We start from the raw sequence: 18,062 nt of genomic DNA, 5'->3' as shown, positions 1-18,062 counted from the left end.
TCAAAAACTGATCTACTGGGATTCTCGCACACAATAATCTCTTGGGTTTACAGAGAAAATATCCAGTGAGCGGCAGTTGTGTGGAGTAAAATGCCTTGTTGTTGTCAGAGGAGAATGACAGACTGGATCGAAATGATAGAAAGGAAACAGTAACTTACCGTATTTATCGGCGTATACCGCACACTTTTTTGCCCTGAAAATCAGGGCAAAATCGTGGGTGCGCGGTATACGCCGATACCCGCGCCGAGTTTTGAATACTGCGCCGACATGTATAGAGCGCAGTACACTCGTGTATTGTCGGGCAGTCTCGGCTTTTCTCGCGCTGACGTTCTGGACGTACAAGACGTCAGCGTGAGAGTAGCCGAGCCTGCCCAACTATGCACGAGTGTACTGCACTCTGTATATGTCGGCGCGGGAAACGAGCGGCAAGGACGCCGGACCCGACGAAGAGGACACCCGAAGCCGCAGACGGACGCCGGACCCGACGAGGCCGCCGATGGACGCCGCACAAGACACCAAAACTGTAAGTACAAAAAATCTTTTTTCCACAGGAATTCGGGGCAACTTCAGGGGTGCGCGCTATACGCGGGAGCGCGCTATACCCCGATAAATACGGTAAATAACCACTCGTTGCATCCAAGGTATGCAGAATACCATCTCTGAACACACAACACATCAAACCTTGAAGCAGATGGGCTACAACAGCAGAAGACCACACCGGGTGCCACTCCTGTCAGCTAAGAACAGGAAACTGAGGCTACAATTGGCACAGGATCACTAAAATTGGACGATAGAAGATTGGAAAAACGTTGCCTGGTCTGATGAGTCTCAATTTCAGCTGTGACATTCAGATGGTCGGGTCAGAATTTGGTGTAAACAACATGAAATCATGGATCCGTCCTGCCTTGTATCCTTGTAGGCTGGCGGTGTAATGGTGGGGGGGATATTTTCCTGGCACACTTTGGGCCCCTTAGTACCAATTGAGCATCGTTTAAACACCACGACTTACCTGAGTATTGTTGCTGACCATGTCCATCCCTTTATGACTACAGTGTCCCCATCTTCTGATGGCTCCTTCCAGCAGGATAATGTCACCATGTCACAAAGATCCAATCATCTCACCACTGGACAATGAGGTCACTGTACTCCAATGTCCTCCACACTCACCACATCTCATCCAATAGAGCGCCTTTGGGATCATGGAGATGTGCAGCCGACAAATCGGCAGCAACTGTGATGTCATCATGTCACTATGGAGCAAAATCTCTGAGGAATGTTTCCAACACCCACCTTGTTGGATCTATGCCACCAAGAATGAAGGCAAAAGGGGTCCAACCCGGGACTCACAAGGTGTACCTAATAAAGTGGCCAGTGGGTGTGTATGTGTTTTGCCATATCACATGTAAAGGGAAAACTTATTTGTCCCTGCTGTGTGTTCTGGGTGTAAAGCCCCATACACACTATCAGTTTTCCTGCAGGTTTTTCTCTTTAGGTTTACCAAAAACATCTAATATGAGGTCAAACCTTAATAGTTTAAATTCATATGCAATCAGGCAGGCCCTTGCACTACATGGTTTTGATAAACCTAAAGAGAAAAACCTGCAGGAAAACTGATAATGTGTATGGGGCTTAACTCTTTCTTCTCCCTCTCCAGCATTGTTCCCATTCCATCCTCCAATGAGGAGATCCGCCTGGTGGATGATGCTTTCGGCAAGGTCTGTCACATGGTCAGCGATGGGTCATGGGTAGTCCGTGTTCAAGCCTGCAAGCTTCTGGTGAGTTTTTTTTTTTTTGTACATCCACTAATGTACATATACGGTGCGGCTTTTAAGTGGTATACAGACTGCAGCTAGATGCATTATCTTGGTATTGTTTTTCTTGAGGCAATTACCTTTTTTTTGTAAAAGCCATCCTAGCGGCTAATTAGCCGCTGGATGGCTTTTACAGGCGGCAGGAACCTACCCCCAAACCTGCCGGTGCCTCTCCAAACTCTATTGTCCCACCGGTGAGCCCGAAAATTAAGCTGGCAGCTCTGTTGACTTAATATAGAGCTGATCGAGGACCAGAAGGTCTCTGATCATCTTTATGGTAAAGGAAACTGGAAGCGACAAGTATTTTGTCTTTTTCAGTTTCCCTGAATGTAAATGGCGCTATTTTTAAATTGTAAAAGTATTTGATCACATAAATCTTGGTGGGATCAGATGCTTTTAAGGGCAGAGGAGACATCTGGGGTCTAATAGACCCCAGATCTCTCCAAAAAGAGTACCTGTTGCTGCCTATTGCTGTCAAAAGGGATGTTTACATTCAAGCAATAAAAGTTTTTTTTTTTTTAAAGAAACACAGTATAATGATAAAAAAATAAATAATAAAATAAAAAATGTTGTCCCCAGTGTTCGCATGCAAATGCACACGTTGGTTCTGCACCCATGTGTAAATGGTTATCGCACCACATGTGAAGTATCACTGTAACGGCTACCCACTGGTGTGAGGGTCTCAGCCGTTGGAGACGTCCTTTTCCCTGGCAAGCTGCGATATGCAGGTACCGCCGGTATATCCCATCGAACGCCCTTCCAATGTACGAGACGGGCTACGTTTGAAGGGTCAAGCAGACTCCCTTTATTTGGCATATTTCACCTGCTTATATCTGCTTACAACTGTTACAAGAACAATGACAGTTTCCGCCCCCCCCCCCTTCACCCAGTAGGGGGCTTCAACACAGACCCCCTGAAACAATGACATCTCCTTGAATTAATCACTTGACCAGTCTCTAGACGCTTCGGCACCGCAAACCACTTAACATTTTCTGGCCAGGCACATTCCTTTCTCAATAGAATTCAATTAACCTTTAAAACAATTATCACTCACACATAATCCCCATCAGCATACACCTCACAGGGGGGGCTGTTACCTACACAAGAGAGAGTTCTCATTAGCTATGCGAAGGGAACATTAGCATTCAGCAATGAAAGAGACTTGTCCAATTAACCCTTTGAGCTCAGAATACAATGTGGTACATCCAATTGTGACAAGCCATGCAGTTCCTTGTAGTCCTCCCTGTATGAAGACTATAACTGTCCCGGCAGCATGCATATGTCCGTTACAATCGCCACAAATGTCAGAGTGAGGGCAATTTTAGCACCAGACCTCCTATGTAACGCTAAACTGATTACCCGCAAAAGCTTTTAACATGTTCACTATTGAGATTTTTTAAATACCGTAGGTTGGCGCCATTCCATGAGCGATGTGTTTTTAAAGCGTGAAATGTTGGGTGATCTATTTACTCTTTTTTTATATTTTTTACAAAAAAATTGGATATTTATAATGGTGTTTGTATGCACTAAAATTATTTAAAGTATATTTTTTTCCCAAAAATTTGTGTTCGAAAGAGGCAGCGCAAATACCGTGTATAAATCCTTGCAAAACCCGCCATTTTATTCTTTAGGACATCTAAACAAAATATATACACGCAACAAAAAAAATGCCTTCATATACAAGTGCTTTAGATTAGAAGCATGTTTCTGGAACTAATTATTCTCGCAGAGAGAGAGAGAGAGATGTTTTTTGGGGTCCTAAGTAATTTTCAAGCAAAAAAAATAAATTGATTGGCGCATGTATACAAAAAGTGTCCAAAAAAAGTTCTGAACTTCAAGTGGTTTAATCTTCTCTGTGCCGTCTAATGTACATGTATGGCGGAACGGAGTGCACACCACTCTGGACAGCCGCATAACATACATACTCAGGTTCTGTCTATGGACACTTTAGCTTACAGACCAACATAGAACTCAGCAGTTGCTGAAACACAGGCATGTAGACAAAAAAAGTTAAAGGGAACAGACGAGATCATTGCCTTAGTTGTGTGTAATTGGCTGCTAGACCCAAGCACTGTCACAGGGGAGGAATCTCCTGCTTCATTCAGAAGCACTGTGTCTCTCTGCCAGGTCCCTCTCCTTTTGCCCTAAATGGGCAAGGTGACAATGGGGTAGATTCAGAAAGCAATTACGCCTGCGTATCCATAGATACGCAGCGTAATTGCTAAGTAGTGCCGGCGTATCAACTTTCTGTATTCAGAAAGCTCGATACGCCGACTGTAGCCTAAGATACGACTGGCATAAGTCTCTTATGCCGTCGTATCTTAGGGTGCAATCTGACGCTGGCCGCTAGGTGGCGCACCCGTAGTTGTCAGCGTAGAGTATGCAAATTGCATACTAACGCCAATTCTCAAACGTACGCACGGCCGGCGCTCGTTTTTTACATCGTTCGCGTACGTCGTTTTGGCCGTAAGGCTGCTCCTGCTATTAGGAGGCGCAGCCAATGGTAAGTATGGACGTCGTTCCCGCATCGCGTTTTCAAAATTTGCGTAACTCGTTCGTGAATGGCGCTGGATGCCATTTACGTTCACGTCGAAGCCAATGACGTCCTTGCGACGTCATTTACCGCAATGCACGTCGGGAAATTTTCCAGACGGAGCATGCGCAGTATGTTCGGCGCGGAAACGCGCCTAATTTAAATGATCCACGCCCCCTACGGGATAATTTAAATTACACGCGCTTACTCCGGCCCCTTTTACGAAACGCCGCCGCAAATTACGGAGCAAATGCTTCGTGAATGAAGTGTAGCTCCAGTAATTTACAGAGGCGTATCGTAAAAACGACGAGAATTGGCGTTAGTATGCAATTTGCATACTCTACGCTGACAACTACGGGTGCGCCACCTAGCGGCCAGCGTCAGATTGCACCCTAAGATACGACGGCATAAGAGACTTATGCCAGTCGTATCTTAGGCTACAGTCGGCGTATCGAGCTTTCTGAATACAGAAAGTTGATACGCCGGCGCTACTTAGCAATTACGCCGTAGCAGTACGCGCCCCTAGCTGAATCTACCCCAATGGTTTTTAAAGAGGAGGGGACTTAACAGTTGTGATCTGCTATTTCGTAGTGTTTTGCACGCAATGAACTGTCTGTAGTCTGTTAATACTCACTGATTTCTCGTACCACCTCTTATTCTGTACTACAGGGATCAATGCTGCAGGTCGGTTCCCAGTTCCTAGAGCAGACCTTGGACAAGAAGCTAATGTCTGACCTGCGGGTAAAGTATCCTGTCTCATGAATTGGGAATGTGTGGGCATCATTTGACAAAGATGTGATATGACATAATTTAACCCCTTGCCTTCTGGGCACTTTTACCCTCTTCCTGCACAGGCCAATTTTCAGCTTTCAGTGCAGTCACACTTTTGAATGACAATTGTGCGGTCATGTAACACTGTACCCAAATGAAATGTTTATCACGCTTGTTTTATTTTTTTCCACATAAATAGAGCTTTCTTTTGGTGGAATTTATTCACCACTGGGGTTTTTATTTTTTGCCAAATAAAACTAAAAAAGACCGACAAGTTTTTCATAGTTTGTTATAAATTTTTGCAAACCTGTCATTTTTCTCCTGCTTTGAGGGTGGGCTTCTCTGAGGGTGGGCTTCTCTGAGGGTGGGCTTCTCTGAGGGTGGGCTTCTCTGAGGGTGGGCTTCTCTGAGGGTGGGCTTCTCTGAGGGTGGGCTGCTCTGAGGGGGGGCTGCTCTGAGGGTGGGCTGCTCTGAGGGTGGGCTGCTCTGAGGGTGGGCTGCTCTGAGGGTGGGCTGCTCTGAGGGTGGGCTGCTCTGAGGGTGGGCTGCTCTGAGGGTGGGCTGCTCTGAGGGTGGGCTGCTCTGAGGGTGGGCTGCTCTGAGGGTGGGCTGCTCTGTTGGCGGGCTGCTCTGTTGGCGGGCTGCTCTGTTGGCGGGCTGCTCTGTTGGCGGGCTGCTCTGTTGGCGGGCTGCTCTGTTGGCGGGCTGCTCTGTTGGCGGGCTGCTCTGTTGGCGGGCTGCTCTGTTGGCGGGCTGCTCTGTTGGCGGGCTGCTCTGTTGGCGGGCTGCTCTGTTGGCGGGCTGCTCTGTTGGCGGGCTGCTCTGTTGGCGGGCTGCTCTGTTGGCGGGCTGCTCTGTTGGCGGGCTGCTCTGTTGGCGGGCTGCTCTGTTGGCGGGCTGCTCTGTTGGGTGACACTGAGGAGGGGGCTGCTCCGATGGCGGGCTGCTCTGATGGGTGACACTGAGGAGGGGGCTGCTCCGATGGCAGGCTGCTCTGATGGATGACACTGAGGAGGCACTGGTGAGTACTAATTGGCAGCACTGATGGGTGACACTGAGGAGGCACTGATGGGTACTAATTGGCAGCACTGATGGGTGATACTGAGGAGGCACTTATGGGCACTGGTGGGTACTAATTGGCAGCACTGATGGGTGGCACTGATGGGAGTGCACTGATAATCAGTGCCCTGATTATCAGTGTAGATGTCCCTTTTACACAAGCCGGTTATCGGCACAGCGTGAGAAAAGGCATGCCGATAACTGGCTTGTGTCTTCAACGTGATCAGCTATGGGATCACTGTGGCAGCCAATCAGTGATCAAATTGGGAAGCCATTTTAACTTTTAAAAGACGACCTTCTGATAGCTAGAAAGGGTTGGTGGTACAGAGGCATGGAGTCTGAGCTTGATACAAATTCTTGTCTGTCCTGGTTTAGATGGGCAGAGCTACACTCTCTCTCATGTGTTGGAGGATTCTTGGAAATTGAATTACCAGGTAACAAACGATCTAATTGCATAATTCTTGGCACACAGAGGAAGAGAACGGCACACGAGCGGGCCAAGGAGTTGTACAGCTCCGGGGAGTTCTCCAGTGGTAGGAAGTGGGGAGACGACGCACCCAGAGAAGAGCTGGACACAGAAGCTGTGAACCTGATCGAGTCGGGAGCCTGCGGAGCGTTCGTTCATGGTCTGGAGGACGAGATGTACGGTATGGAGACTAGATTATAGAAAGTACAGTTGTACTTCCAACTGTCAACAAATTGGGGGTCAGCGTCCGTTTACTAAGCAGCACAGGGAGAATAAAACATCACATTTTATTGGCTGCTGTAGACAAGTCCTTTGTTTCAGTGTGTGTGGATTTATTAATCGCCACAGTGATTTAATTTTACCTTTAAGCCCATCTCTGGGCAAACCCCGCTTCCACCCAATTCACCAATTTATTTTCCTAAATAAAACTTTAAAAGCCCCCCCGTATTTACGCCGATTTAACCGTATTTAACTTTAGTTCTGCAACAGCTGGAGGTCCGCTAACTGCATATCCCTGGTCTAAGTGGTGCTCATCCATTCAGAGGCAGCTTTGTATTCTGCGAATGAATTCAAAGCTTACTCTGATTACTTGAGGTGGAGATTGTGAGGTCACCAGCCCATATTTCCACCTAAGCGAATCAGAGGAAGCTTTGTATTCATTCACAGAATACAAAGCTGCCTCTGAAGGGCTGAGCGCTACTCAGACCGACTCTGTTTTTGTTGTGAGAATGGAAGTCTCTGTCTCACAGCCAGAGCCTGCCACTGTGTACTGTATGTAGCTGAAGCTTACAGTTCATACCGTGCTTTGAGCCAGTGCAGCCATCAGTGAAGGAAAAAGTTTGTTTGCACCAAACAAACTAAGGAATTTAAAGTGACAGGAAACATGGGGGCCAGATTCACAGAAGAAGTACGCTGGCGTATCTACTGATACTCCGGCGTACTTTCAAATTTGCCGCGTCGTATCTTTAGTTTGAATCCTCAAACCAAGATACGACGGCTTCTGGCTTCGATTTGACAGGCGTACGGCTTCGTACGCCTTCGGATCGTAGGTGTAATACTTCGGCGCCCGCTGGGTGGAGTTTGCGTCGTTTTCCGCGTCGGGTATGCTAATTGGCTTTTTCCGGCGATTCACGCGGCCGTCGCATTCTCTTACGTCGTTGCTAGTCGGCTTTTCCCGGCGTATAGTTAAAGCTGCTGTTTCGTGGCGTATAGATAGACTTGCCATGTTAAAGTATGGGCGTCGTTCCCGCGTCGAATTTAAAAAAAAACATTTTTTTGCGTAAGTCGTCCGTGAATAGGAAAGGATGTAACTCACGTCTACGTTCAAAAAATGACGTCGGTGCGACGTCATTTCGCGCAAAGCACGGCGGTAAATTTCAAAACGGAGCATGCACAGTACGTTCGGCGCGGGAACGCGCCTAATTGAAATGATCCACGCCCCCTACCCGGATCATTTGAATTAGGCGGGCTTGCGCCGGAGGGATTTACGCTACGCCGCCGCAACTTTACAGGCAAGTGCTTTGTGAATCAAGCACTTGCCCGTAAAACTTGCGGCGGTGTAACGTAAATGCGATACGTTACGCCGCCGCAGATGTACCTGAATCTGGCCCATGGAGTTCAGCTTTAAGTAATAGAATTGCATTACTATGGACAGATTGCTCAGTCAGCTTTCGAGTCTTTTATAAACAATCTGTCCTGCGCTTTCTCTGCAGAGGTGAGAATCGCTGCAGTGGAGTCCTTGTGTCTGCTGGCTCGTTCCTCGCCACCGTTCGCAGAAAAATGTCTGGACTTTCTGGTGGACATGTTCAACGATGAGATAGAAGAAGTAAGACTGCAGTCCATCCACACCATGCGTAAGATCTCTGACAACATTACCCTGCGGGAGGACCAGCTGGACACAATCCTGGCCGTACTGGAGGTAAGAGATCGGGGTGGGTGGTTGACCGCAATAATCCAAACAATTAAGAACTACAACTCCTAACGTGCTCTTTAGCTACTTCAGCCCCGGACCATTTTGCTGGTCAATGACCGGGGCACTTTTTGCGATTCAGCACTGCGTCGCTTTAACTGAAAATTGCGCGGTCGTGCGACGTGACTCCCAAACAAAATTGGCGTCCTTTTTCCCCCCGCAAATAGAGCTTTCTTTTGGTGGTATTTGATCACCTCTGCGGTTTTTATTTAACAAAAATAGAGCGACAATTTTGAAAAAAAAATGAATATTTTTTTACTTTTTGCTGTAATAAATATCCCCCAAAAATATATAAAAAAAAATTTTTTTCCTCAGTTTAGGCCGATACGTATTCTTCTACATATTTTTTGCTAAAAAAAATTGCAAAAAGGGTTTATTGATTGGTTTGTGCAAAAGTTATAGGGCCAGATCCACAGACATTTACACTTGCGCCGCGTATCGGAGATACGCTACGCCGCCGTACCTTACCTGGCGTACTTTCAAATCCTCAAAGATTTCGCACCGTAATTTACGGCGGCGTAGTGTATTTCTGGCGGCGGAATTCAAATCGGCGGGTAGAGGGCGTGATTCATTTAAATGAAGCGCGTCCCCGCACGGATTGAACTGCGCATGCTCCGTTTCGAAATTTCCCGCCGTGCTTTGCGCGAAATGACGTCGCAACTACGTAATTTTTTTAACTTAGACGTGACTTACGTCCATCCCTATTCACGGACGACTTGCGCAAAAAAAAAAAAAATTCAAATTTCGACGCGGGAACGACGGCCATACTTTAACATGGCAAGTTTATCTATACGCCGCAAAATAGCAGCTTTAACTATACGACGCAAAAAGCCGACTAGAGACGACGTAAGAGAATGCGACGGCCGCGCGTACGTTCGTGGATCGTCGGAAAAAGCTCATTTGCATACCCGACGCGGAAAACGACGCAAACTTCACCCAGCGGGCGCCGAAGTATTGCACCTACGATCCGAAGGCGTACAAAGCCGTACGCCTGTCGGATCGAAGCCAAAAGCCGTCGTATCTTGGTTTAAAGATTCAAACTAAAGATACGACGCGGCAAATTTGAAAGTAAGCCGGCGTATCAGTAGATACGCCGGCGTACTCTCTCTGTGGATCTGGCCCATAGCGTCTACAAAATAGGGGGTAGTTTTATGAAATTTTTATTATTTTTTTTTTTACTAGTAATGGCGGCAATCTGCGATTTTTATCGGTACTGCGACATTATGGCGGACACTTCGGACACTTTTGACACATTTTTGGGACCATTAGCATTTTTATAGCGATCAGTGCTATAAAAATGCATTGATTGCTGTAAAAATGTCACTGGCAGGGAAGGGGCTAACACTAGGGGGCGAGGAAAGGGGTTAAATATGTTCACTAGGTGTGTTCTAACTGAAGGGGGGGGGTGGGACTGACTAGGGGAAATGACAGATCACTGTTCATACATTGACAGGACCGAGAGCTGTGTGTTTTTATAAACACACAGCTCCCGGTTCTCGCTCTGTAACGAGCGTGCGCGCCCCTAGTAGCTGAAATGCGAAATCACTTTATATTACGTGATATCGCGCAGCTGAACCGACCTGCCGCCGTAAAACGGTGGCGACTGGTCGGCTAGTGGTTAAGGCTGGTGTGTCATGCCTGAACCCAATGGCCCGGATTCAGAAAGGAGATACGACGGCGTATCTCCGGATATGCCGTCGTATCTCTGAGTGTGCGGCGTCGTATCTATGCGACTGATTCATAGAATCAGTTACGCATAGATATCCCTAAGTGTCTTACACCGTCGTATCTTGGGCTGCATATTTACGCTGGCCGCTAGGTGGCGCTTCCGTATATTTACACAAGAAATATGCTAATTAGGTAGATATGCCGATTCAATAATGTACGTCCGGCGCATTTTTTTTCGTTGTTTACATTAGGCTTTTTCCGGCGTAAAGTTACCCCTGCTATATGAGGCGTATCCTATGTTAAGTATGGACGTCGTTCCTGCGTCGAGTTTTGAAAATTTTACGTCGTTTGCGAATTGGGCTGTACGTAAGTTACGTTCACGTCTAAAGCAATGACGATTTGCGGCGTAATTTCGAGCATGCGCACTGGGATTTTTCCACGAACGGCGCAATACGCGGGGTCACCATTCATTTAAATAAAACACGCCCACATCATGCCCATTTGAATTAGGCGTGCTTACGCCGGACAACATACGTTACTAAGGGCGCAAGTTCTTTCTGAATACGGAACTTGCGCCCTAATTTACGGCGGCGCAACGTATCTGAGATACATTACGCCCCGCCTAAAGATACTCCAAAGTATCTGATTCCGGCCCAATGTGTATTTGAACCCTACAAATTTTTACCCTCTTGGTCTGTTAAAGAAACCATTAAAAGGATTTGTTATTACTGTTGCGATATATGTACAAATACTGTTAAAGTGGAACACCAGCTTAAAGAGACGGTTCCGTCTGGGCCCAAAAAAATTAAATGTCAGCAGCTACAAATACTGTAGCTGCTTATTCTTAATAAATTGACACTTGCCTGTCCAGGGTTCCAGCACCGTCCTCACCCGGGCTAGTTCTTCAATAGCCTTTGTGTTCGCAGTGCTGGCATCCTAATTGTGGGCAGCCGGTTGGCCACTGCACTTTGTGAATGGTCCTGCAGTCTTCTGGAACTTGTGATGTCTCCAGGAAGACTGCAGGGAGAGGAGAAATTCCACTTGGATACTAGCCAAGGTGGGAGCGGGTGTCTGTCATAAGTAGGTACCCCCCCCTCCAAAAATAATTTGCAAATTAGGGGAGGGGAACTTAAAGTGGAACTTCCCCAAATCATTTTGGTTTGGTGGAGGGGGAATTATGGAGTGGGGTTGTTTTTCAGGGGTTGGACTACCACGGAGCAATGATTCGCCAGATCCTGGGACGGACGTCCGGCTCAGCCTCTCGATGAGCAGCTGAGAGCCTGAGAGGCTGCCTCCCTCCACAGCTCCGCACTCCACTCAGCAACTCTCTGCGCAGGGAGCTGTGAGAACCGAGCGAGTGGCGGTGTTTGATCGCTCGGTTCTCAGTGTGGAGGTGCTGGGGGACAGATGCAGCATGGGACCGATGCTTCATCCACCTAGGTTAGTATGATTCCTAATTTTTTTTTTTTACCTCCCTTTTTTAAAGGGCCAATTTATTCTGCTAACGGCATGTGGTTGAATAATGTGAGTATTTAGTATAATAAAACTGAACTCTGAGCGCAAAACCGGTTATCAACATAGGCCCGGATTCAGAGAGCAATCGCGCCTGCGTAACCATAGTTACGCACCGCAATTGCTGACTTGCGCCGGCGTTACGAATGCTCCTGATTCAGGAACATCGTAACGCCGACTGCAGCCTAAAATCTGCGTGGCATAAGGCTCTTATGCCACGCATATCTCAGGCTGCATTCTTGCGATGGCCGCTAGGGGGCGCTCCCATTGTGCTCAGTGTATAGTATGCAAATTGCATACTAACACCGATTCACAATGTTGCGTGAGCCCTGCGTACGCAAGTTACGTTGTTTCCGTACGGCGTGTTTAGCGTAAGGCTGCCCCTTCTAATAGCAGGGGCAGCCAATTCTAAAGGATACCTGTCGTTCCCGCGTCGCCAAATTTGAATTTCACGTCGTTTGCGTAAGTGATTCGTGAATGGCGCTGGACGCCATTCACGTTCACTTGGAAGCAAATGACGTCCTTGCGACGTCATTTGCCGCAATGCACGTCGGGAAAGTTTCCCGACGGAGCATGCGCTCTACGCTCGGTGCCTAATTTAAATGATTCCCGCCCCCTACGGGATTATTTACATTAGGCGCCCTTACGCAGGGCAATTTTAAAGAGCGCACACGCAATTTACGGAGCTACTGCTCCGTGAATCACGCGCAGCGCAGATAATTTGCGGGGGCGCAGGGCAAAAACGCTGCCCTGTGCCTCCGTAAAAAAGGGGCAAATCTCTTTGAATCCGGGCCATAGATTTTGCAAATGCCATAAAGAATTCAATATAATGTTCTTCAAACGTCTTTGTAACCCAGATATTTCCATATAAAAATAGCAGTGACCTCGTAATTGGGCTGTACATAGCCTGTGCAGAAGGGGAACCAGCAACTCCACTAGAGAAGGGTTTGTCAAACCTATTTACTTTGGGGGAACCCTTGGCAAAAAGTTTGAGATTTCGGGGAACCCCTGAAATGATGTACAGAACATTGGTGTGATCAGTGAGCTGTTGATGTAACAATTATGTTTAGAAATTGCATTAAATAATGGAAAGTTGGAAACCATTGAGGGGGGAAAAGAGGCAACTGTTGGGATGCACCCTTGGCACTGTGTCGGCATGTGGAATTTTTTTTTTAATTTTACTTTTTATTTTTTTTATGCAATTTGGAAAAGGGGAAAAAAAATATATAAGTAAATGGTATAAGTGTGTAAGAGTGGTAAAGAGAAACTCTGACTGATTCGCCATGCTTTCCTTTTTCTTGTAGGACTCTTCCCGTGACATTCGAGAGGCCTTGCATGAACTGCTGTGCTGCACCAATGTGTCAACCAAAGAATGCATTAACATGGCCCTGGTGGAGCTTCTCAAGAACATGTCCAAATATCCCACCGACCGCGACTCCATCTGGAAGTAACTATCATACAAATGGGCTCAACTCACAATTTTTCACAGATCTGATTACAGGGATGTACATTTGATGGGCTGATCATTGTGTGCAGGGCTGGATTAACCCCTTAACGCCCGCCGCACGACTATTTACGTCCGCAAAATGGCACGGACAGGCAGATGGGCATATATATACGTCCTTGCCTTCTAGCGGATGGGGGGTCCGATCGAGACCTCGGGGAGCGATCCGGGACGACGGCGCGGCTATTCGTTTATAGCCGCTCCGTCGCGATCGCTCCCCGGAGCTGAAGAACGGGGAGAGCCGTATGTAAACACGGCTTCCCCGTGCTTCACTGTGGCGGCGTATCGATCGAGTGATCCTTTTTATAAGGGAGATTCGATCGATGACGTCAGTCCTACAGCCACACCCCCCTACAGTTGTAAACACACACTAGGTGAACCCTAACTCCTACAGCGCCCCCTGTGGTTAACTCCCAAACTGCAACTGTCATTTTCACAATAAACAATGCAATTTAAATGCATTTTTTGCTGTGAAAATGACAATGGTCCCAAAAATGTGTCAAAATTGTCCGAAGTGTCCGCCATAATGTCGCAGTCACGAAAAAAAAACGCTGATCGCCGCCAATAGTAGTAAAAAAAAAAAATAATAATAAAAATGCAATAAAACTATCCCCTATTTTGTAAACGCTATAAATTTTGCGCAAACCAATCGATAAACGCTTATTGCGATTTTTTTTTTTTACCAAAAATAGGTATAAGAATACGTATCTACCTAATTAGCATATTCATCGCGTAACTATACGGAAGCGCCACCTAGCGGCCAGCGTCAATATGCAGCCTAAGATACGATGGTGTAAGACACTTACGCCGGTCGGATCTTAGGGAGATCTATGTGTAACTGATTCTCTGAATTAGTTGCATAGATACGACGGCCCGCACTCAGAGATACAACGGCGTATCCGGAGATACGCCATCGTATCTCCTATCTGAATCCGGGCCTGTATATCCAGGTAGCAACATTCACTGGGAGAGAAAGCGGGGGTAAATTTCCCCCAGCAGGGACACAGGTCAGAGTGCAGTTTTGATGTATATACTTTGCATAAACTTACTGTCTCTGTTTGCATTTCCTGTTCCGCAGATGTTTGAAGTTCCTGGGCAGCAGACACCCCACCCTGGTCCTGTCACTGGTTCCTGATCTCCTGGGGTCCCACCCTTTCTTTGACGTGCCAGAGCCTGATATGGACAATCCATCCTGTATCCATTTTTAGTATATGCTTTTTGTGCTACATTGACCAGACAAGATGGCTGAGTGTGGGAAGGATAGTGATCGCCATTACTGCGCTTGTTACTTTCCTGGTTGTATTGCTAACCCATTAGCCTAAAGTGGACCCTCATCTTCCTGAGGAAGCTCCTGCCTCTTCACCCCCTTCCTCCCTTCCTCTGCAGGAATAGGTCATTTTTGCCTCCTAGGATATGTACATCACATACCCGAGGATGCATAGCCTTTCATTGAACAGAAGGAGGGGGCAGGCCTATCATCGCGTCATCGAGAGGCCCAACCCGTTGAACCCAGAAGAGCCCGCGGGCCTCTCGATGACGCCAGAGAGAACATGGTGGCGCAGGACGGAGCTGCGGCTATGCATGAGATAATCTGAGCGGATCAACGCTGAATCTACTGGATGGATGGGTATCTGAAATGGGAAGATACCACCATCAGGTAAGCGGGGGCAAAAAAAACGAGGAGGATGGCCGCAGTTCCTCTAAGTAATTTCGGAGCCGCTAACCCAGAACAGAACGAAAAGTTAATTCAGAAGTTCTTATATATCCATGATTGTTTCAGGTCAGTGACAGTCAAAACCCGCAGGATAACATGATAGCCATGCAAATAGCACTTTCAGCAGAAGACCTCAGTAGTTGAAGGCTCCAGAATTCCCTCAGGACAGGTTTCCTTTTAACCACTTGCTTACTGGGCACATAAACCCCCTTCGTGCCCAGGTGAAATTTCAGCTTCCGGCACTGCGTCGCTTTAACTGACATTTGCGCGGTCGTGCGACGTGGCTCCCAAACAAAATTGACGTCCTTTTTTCCCCACAAATAGAGCTTTCTTTTGGTGTTATTTGATCACCTCTGCGGTTTTTATTTTTTGCGCTATAAACAAAAAAAGAGCGACAATTTAAAAAAAATATATATTTTTTTTACTTGTTGCTATAATAAATATCCCAATTTAAAAAAAAAAGTTCTCAGGTAAGGCCGATACGTATTTTTCAACGTATTTTTGTAAAAAAAAAAAATCGCAATAAGCGACTGGTTTGCGCTAAATTTATAGCGCCTACAAAATGGGGAACAGAATTATGATTTCTTTTTATTATATATTTTTTTTTTACTAGTAATGGCGGCGATCTGCGCTTTTTATTGGAACTGCGATATTGCGGCCGACGCTTTTGACACAAATTTGGGACCATTCACATTTATACAGCGATCAGTGCTATAAAAATGCACTAATTACTGTATAAATGTGACTGGCAGGGAAGGGGTTGACACTAGGGGGTGAGGAAGGGGTTAAATGTGTAGCCTGGGTGTGTTCTAACTGTGGGGGGGGAGGGGGGTGACTGGGGGAGGTGACCGATGCTGTGTCCCTATGTACAAGGAACACAGATCGGTCTCCTCTCCTCTGACAGCACGTGGAGCTCTGTGTTTACACACAGAGCTCCACGTCCCTGCTGTGTTACCGACGATCGCGTGTACCCGGCGAACATCGCGGCCGCCAGGTACACGCATCGGCTCTTCAGCGATGCGTCGGGACAGTGTTTACCCGCTGCATGCGCGCGGGTAATGCACTTTAAAAGACGTCCACTTGGCACTTGAGAGCCGCGCTGTTGACGTCTTTTGTCAATAGCGCGGGTCTCAAGTGGTTAAGGATCCTTTTTTGGAATCTATACTCTGGAAGTTTCATAACTTTTGAAACCTTTACTTCTGGTCCTCCTGGCGTCAATCTAGTTCATCATTTTCTTGAATGGCTGTATTTTGGGCAGCACAGTGGCTAAGAGGTTAGCACTTCCGCCTAGCAGCACTAAGGTTGTCTGTCTGAATCCCAACCACCGCACTACCTGCCTGGAGTTTGCATGTTCTCCCAGTACCTGTATGGGTTTCCTCCGAGTATTCCGGTTTCCTTCCACACTCCGAAGACATGCTGGCAGGTTAATTGGCTCCTATCTAAATTGGCGCTAGTATGTATGAAAATAACAAACATGTTATACTTGGCTGCTATGTGCAATTGGTTTTGCACAGAGCAGCCCTGACCCTCCTCTTCTCGGGTCCCTCTTCGGCTCTCCTGGCCCCTCCCTCTTGAGTTCCCCCACAACAAGCAGCTTGCTATGGGGCACCCGAGCCACAGCTCTGTGTCCATTTAAGACATGCAGCCCAGGTTCAGCCCGCCCCCTCTCTCTCCTGATTGGCTCCCACTGCTGTCAATTAAAGTTAGTTAGCCGGTGGCGCCGCTGCGGTGTCTCAGCCAATCAGGAGGGAGCGTCTTAGGCGGCGAGGCACTCGTGAGCATCTCTGGACAAAGATGGACCTCAGGTAAGTATTAAACCTTTCGTACACACGATCGGATTTTCCGCAGACAAAGCGTTGGACTTTTGTCCGAAGGGCTGGATTTTATCTGGCATTCAAACGGCACACAATTGTCGGCCAACAAAAACGAACGTAGTGACGTACTACGTGGTATTTCAGATCTGTAGTGCCACTCTTTGAGCACCATCTGCTAATGTTGTGTTTGGCCAGCATTGCTTCCGATCATGCGTGTTTGTACTTTGGACTTTTGTCTGTCGGAAAAATCCGACAACAGACCATTGTCCGGAACATTTTAAAGCATGCCATCCAACATTTGTCCGGAAAATCCGACGACAATTGTCCGATGGAGCATAGAAACGGTCAGATTTCTTTCTCGTACATCACGGGACACAGAGCGGCATATTCATTACTATGTGGGTTATATGGAGTACCTTCAGGTGATGGACACTGGCAATCTCAAACAGGAAGTCCCCTCCCTATATAACCCCCTCCCATAGGAGGAGTACCTCAGTTTTTTCGCCAGTGTCTTAGGTGTTGGTCATGGATTAGCTTTGCCTCTGTATCCTTGGGATTAAGGCGGGCTAACCGGATCTGTCCAAAGTGCCTCAGCGCCAAAGTGGACAGTACCCGGGCCCCAAACCGTGGGGTTTTGCCTATAATGCCCTCTCTAGAGGGATGGACCCTGGGCCCAGGACTTAGAGCTTTTCCTAAGCCAAAAGTATCCTGTTTGCCAGGGTGCTATATAGGTCCAGGTCAGTCGGTTCCTTCCTAGGACCCCAGTACCTGATGGTCTACTACTTTACCCACGGAGATGGGAGAAGATTGGACTGTTGTTGCTTGGCAAACGTCCTGCGGCATGGAGCAGGTAAGTGGAGAGTCTGCGGGACTTGGTCCGACAGTGGACTCTCCAGGGGAGATCTGCGGGGGGTTTGCCTGAGTATGCTCTGCATTGGCACCATGGTCACTATGTCTGTTATGTCTGGATGATCTAACTTTTCCCCCCATGACTGGATCCCCCTGTCTAGGCATCTCTTTGCTGGCTACCTGCTGCCCCGCTGGTTGGGAAGGTCTTCTTTGGAGATCTGTCCCAGGGCTATAAATGTGTCCTTTAAGAGGCCTGTGTTTAAGTCCTACCTGGCCGGGGTTTTTGAAATTGCCGCTCTGCAGCCGTAGGGGCGATCCTCTCCCTGCTTCCTGAAGCCTGGCAGCGCGTCTCCATGTGTTCCCCTCCCCTGACATACGGGCGCGCGCGCGGG

The 18,062-nt window shown here is 47.5% G+C and overlaps 1 protein-coding gene across 1 annotated transcript in view; it reads left to right on the top strand.

Annotated features, from left to right (window-relative positions):
• Positions 1-18,062, top strand: part of INTS4 (integrator complex subunit 4) — an 83,740-nt gene that overhangs the window by 21,405 nt on the left and 44,273 nt on the right. The window contains exons 8-13 of the mRNA XM_040339947.1: positions 1,655-1,775; positions 5,014-5,085; positions 6,647-6,821; positions 8,353-8,558; positions 13,094-13,236; positions 14,372-14,487. Of these exons, the coding sequence (XP_040195881.1) occupies positions 1,655-1,775; positions 5,014-5,085; positions 6,647-6,821; positions 8,353-8,558; positions 13,094-13,236; positions 14,372-14,487 (833 nt within the window). The remainder of the gene's footprint in view (positions 1-1,654; positions 1,776-5,013; positions 5,086-6,646; positions 6,822-8,352; positions 8,559-13,093; positions 13,237-14,371; positions 14,488-18,062) is intronic.

This window comes from Rana temporaria, chromosome 2 (assembly GCF_905171775.1).
Source record: "Rana temporaria chromosome 2, aRanTem1.1, whole genome shotgun sequence".
In the NCBI taxonomy this organism is placed as follows: Eukaryota; Metazoa; Chordata; class Amphibia; order Anura; family Ranidae; genus Rana; species Rana temporaria.
The sequence above is the reverse complement of the archived record's forward strand: the minus strand, read 5'-3'. Positions and strand labels throughout refer to the sequence as shown.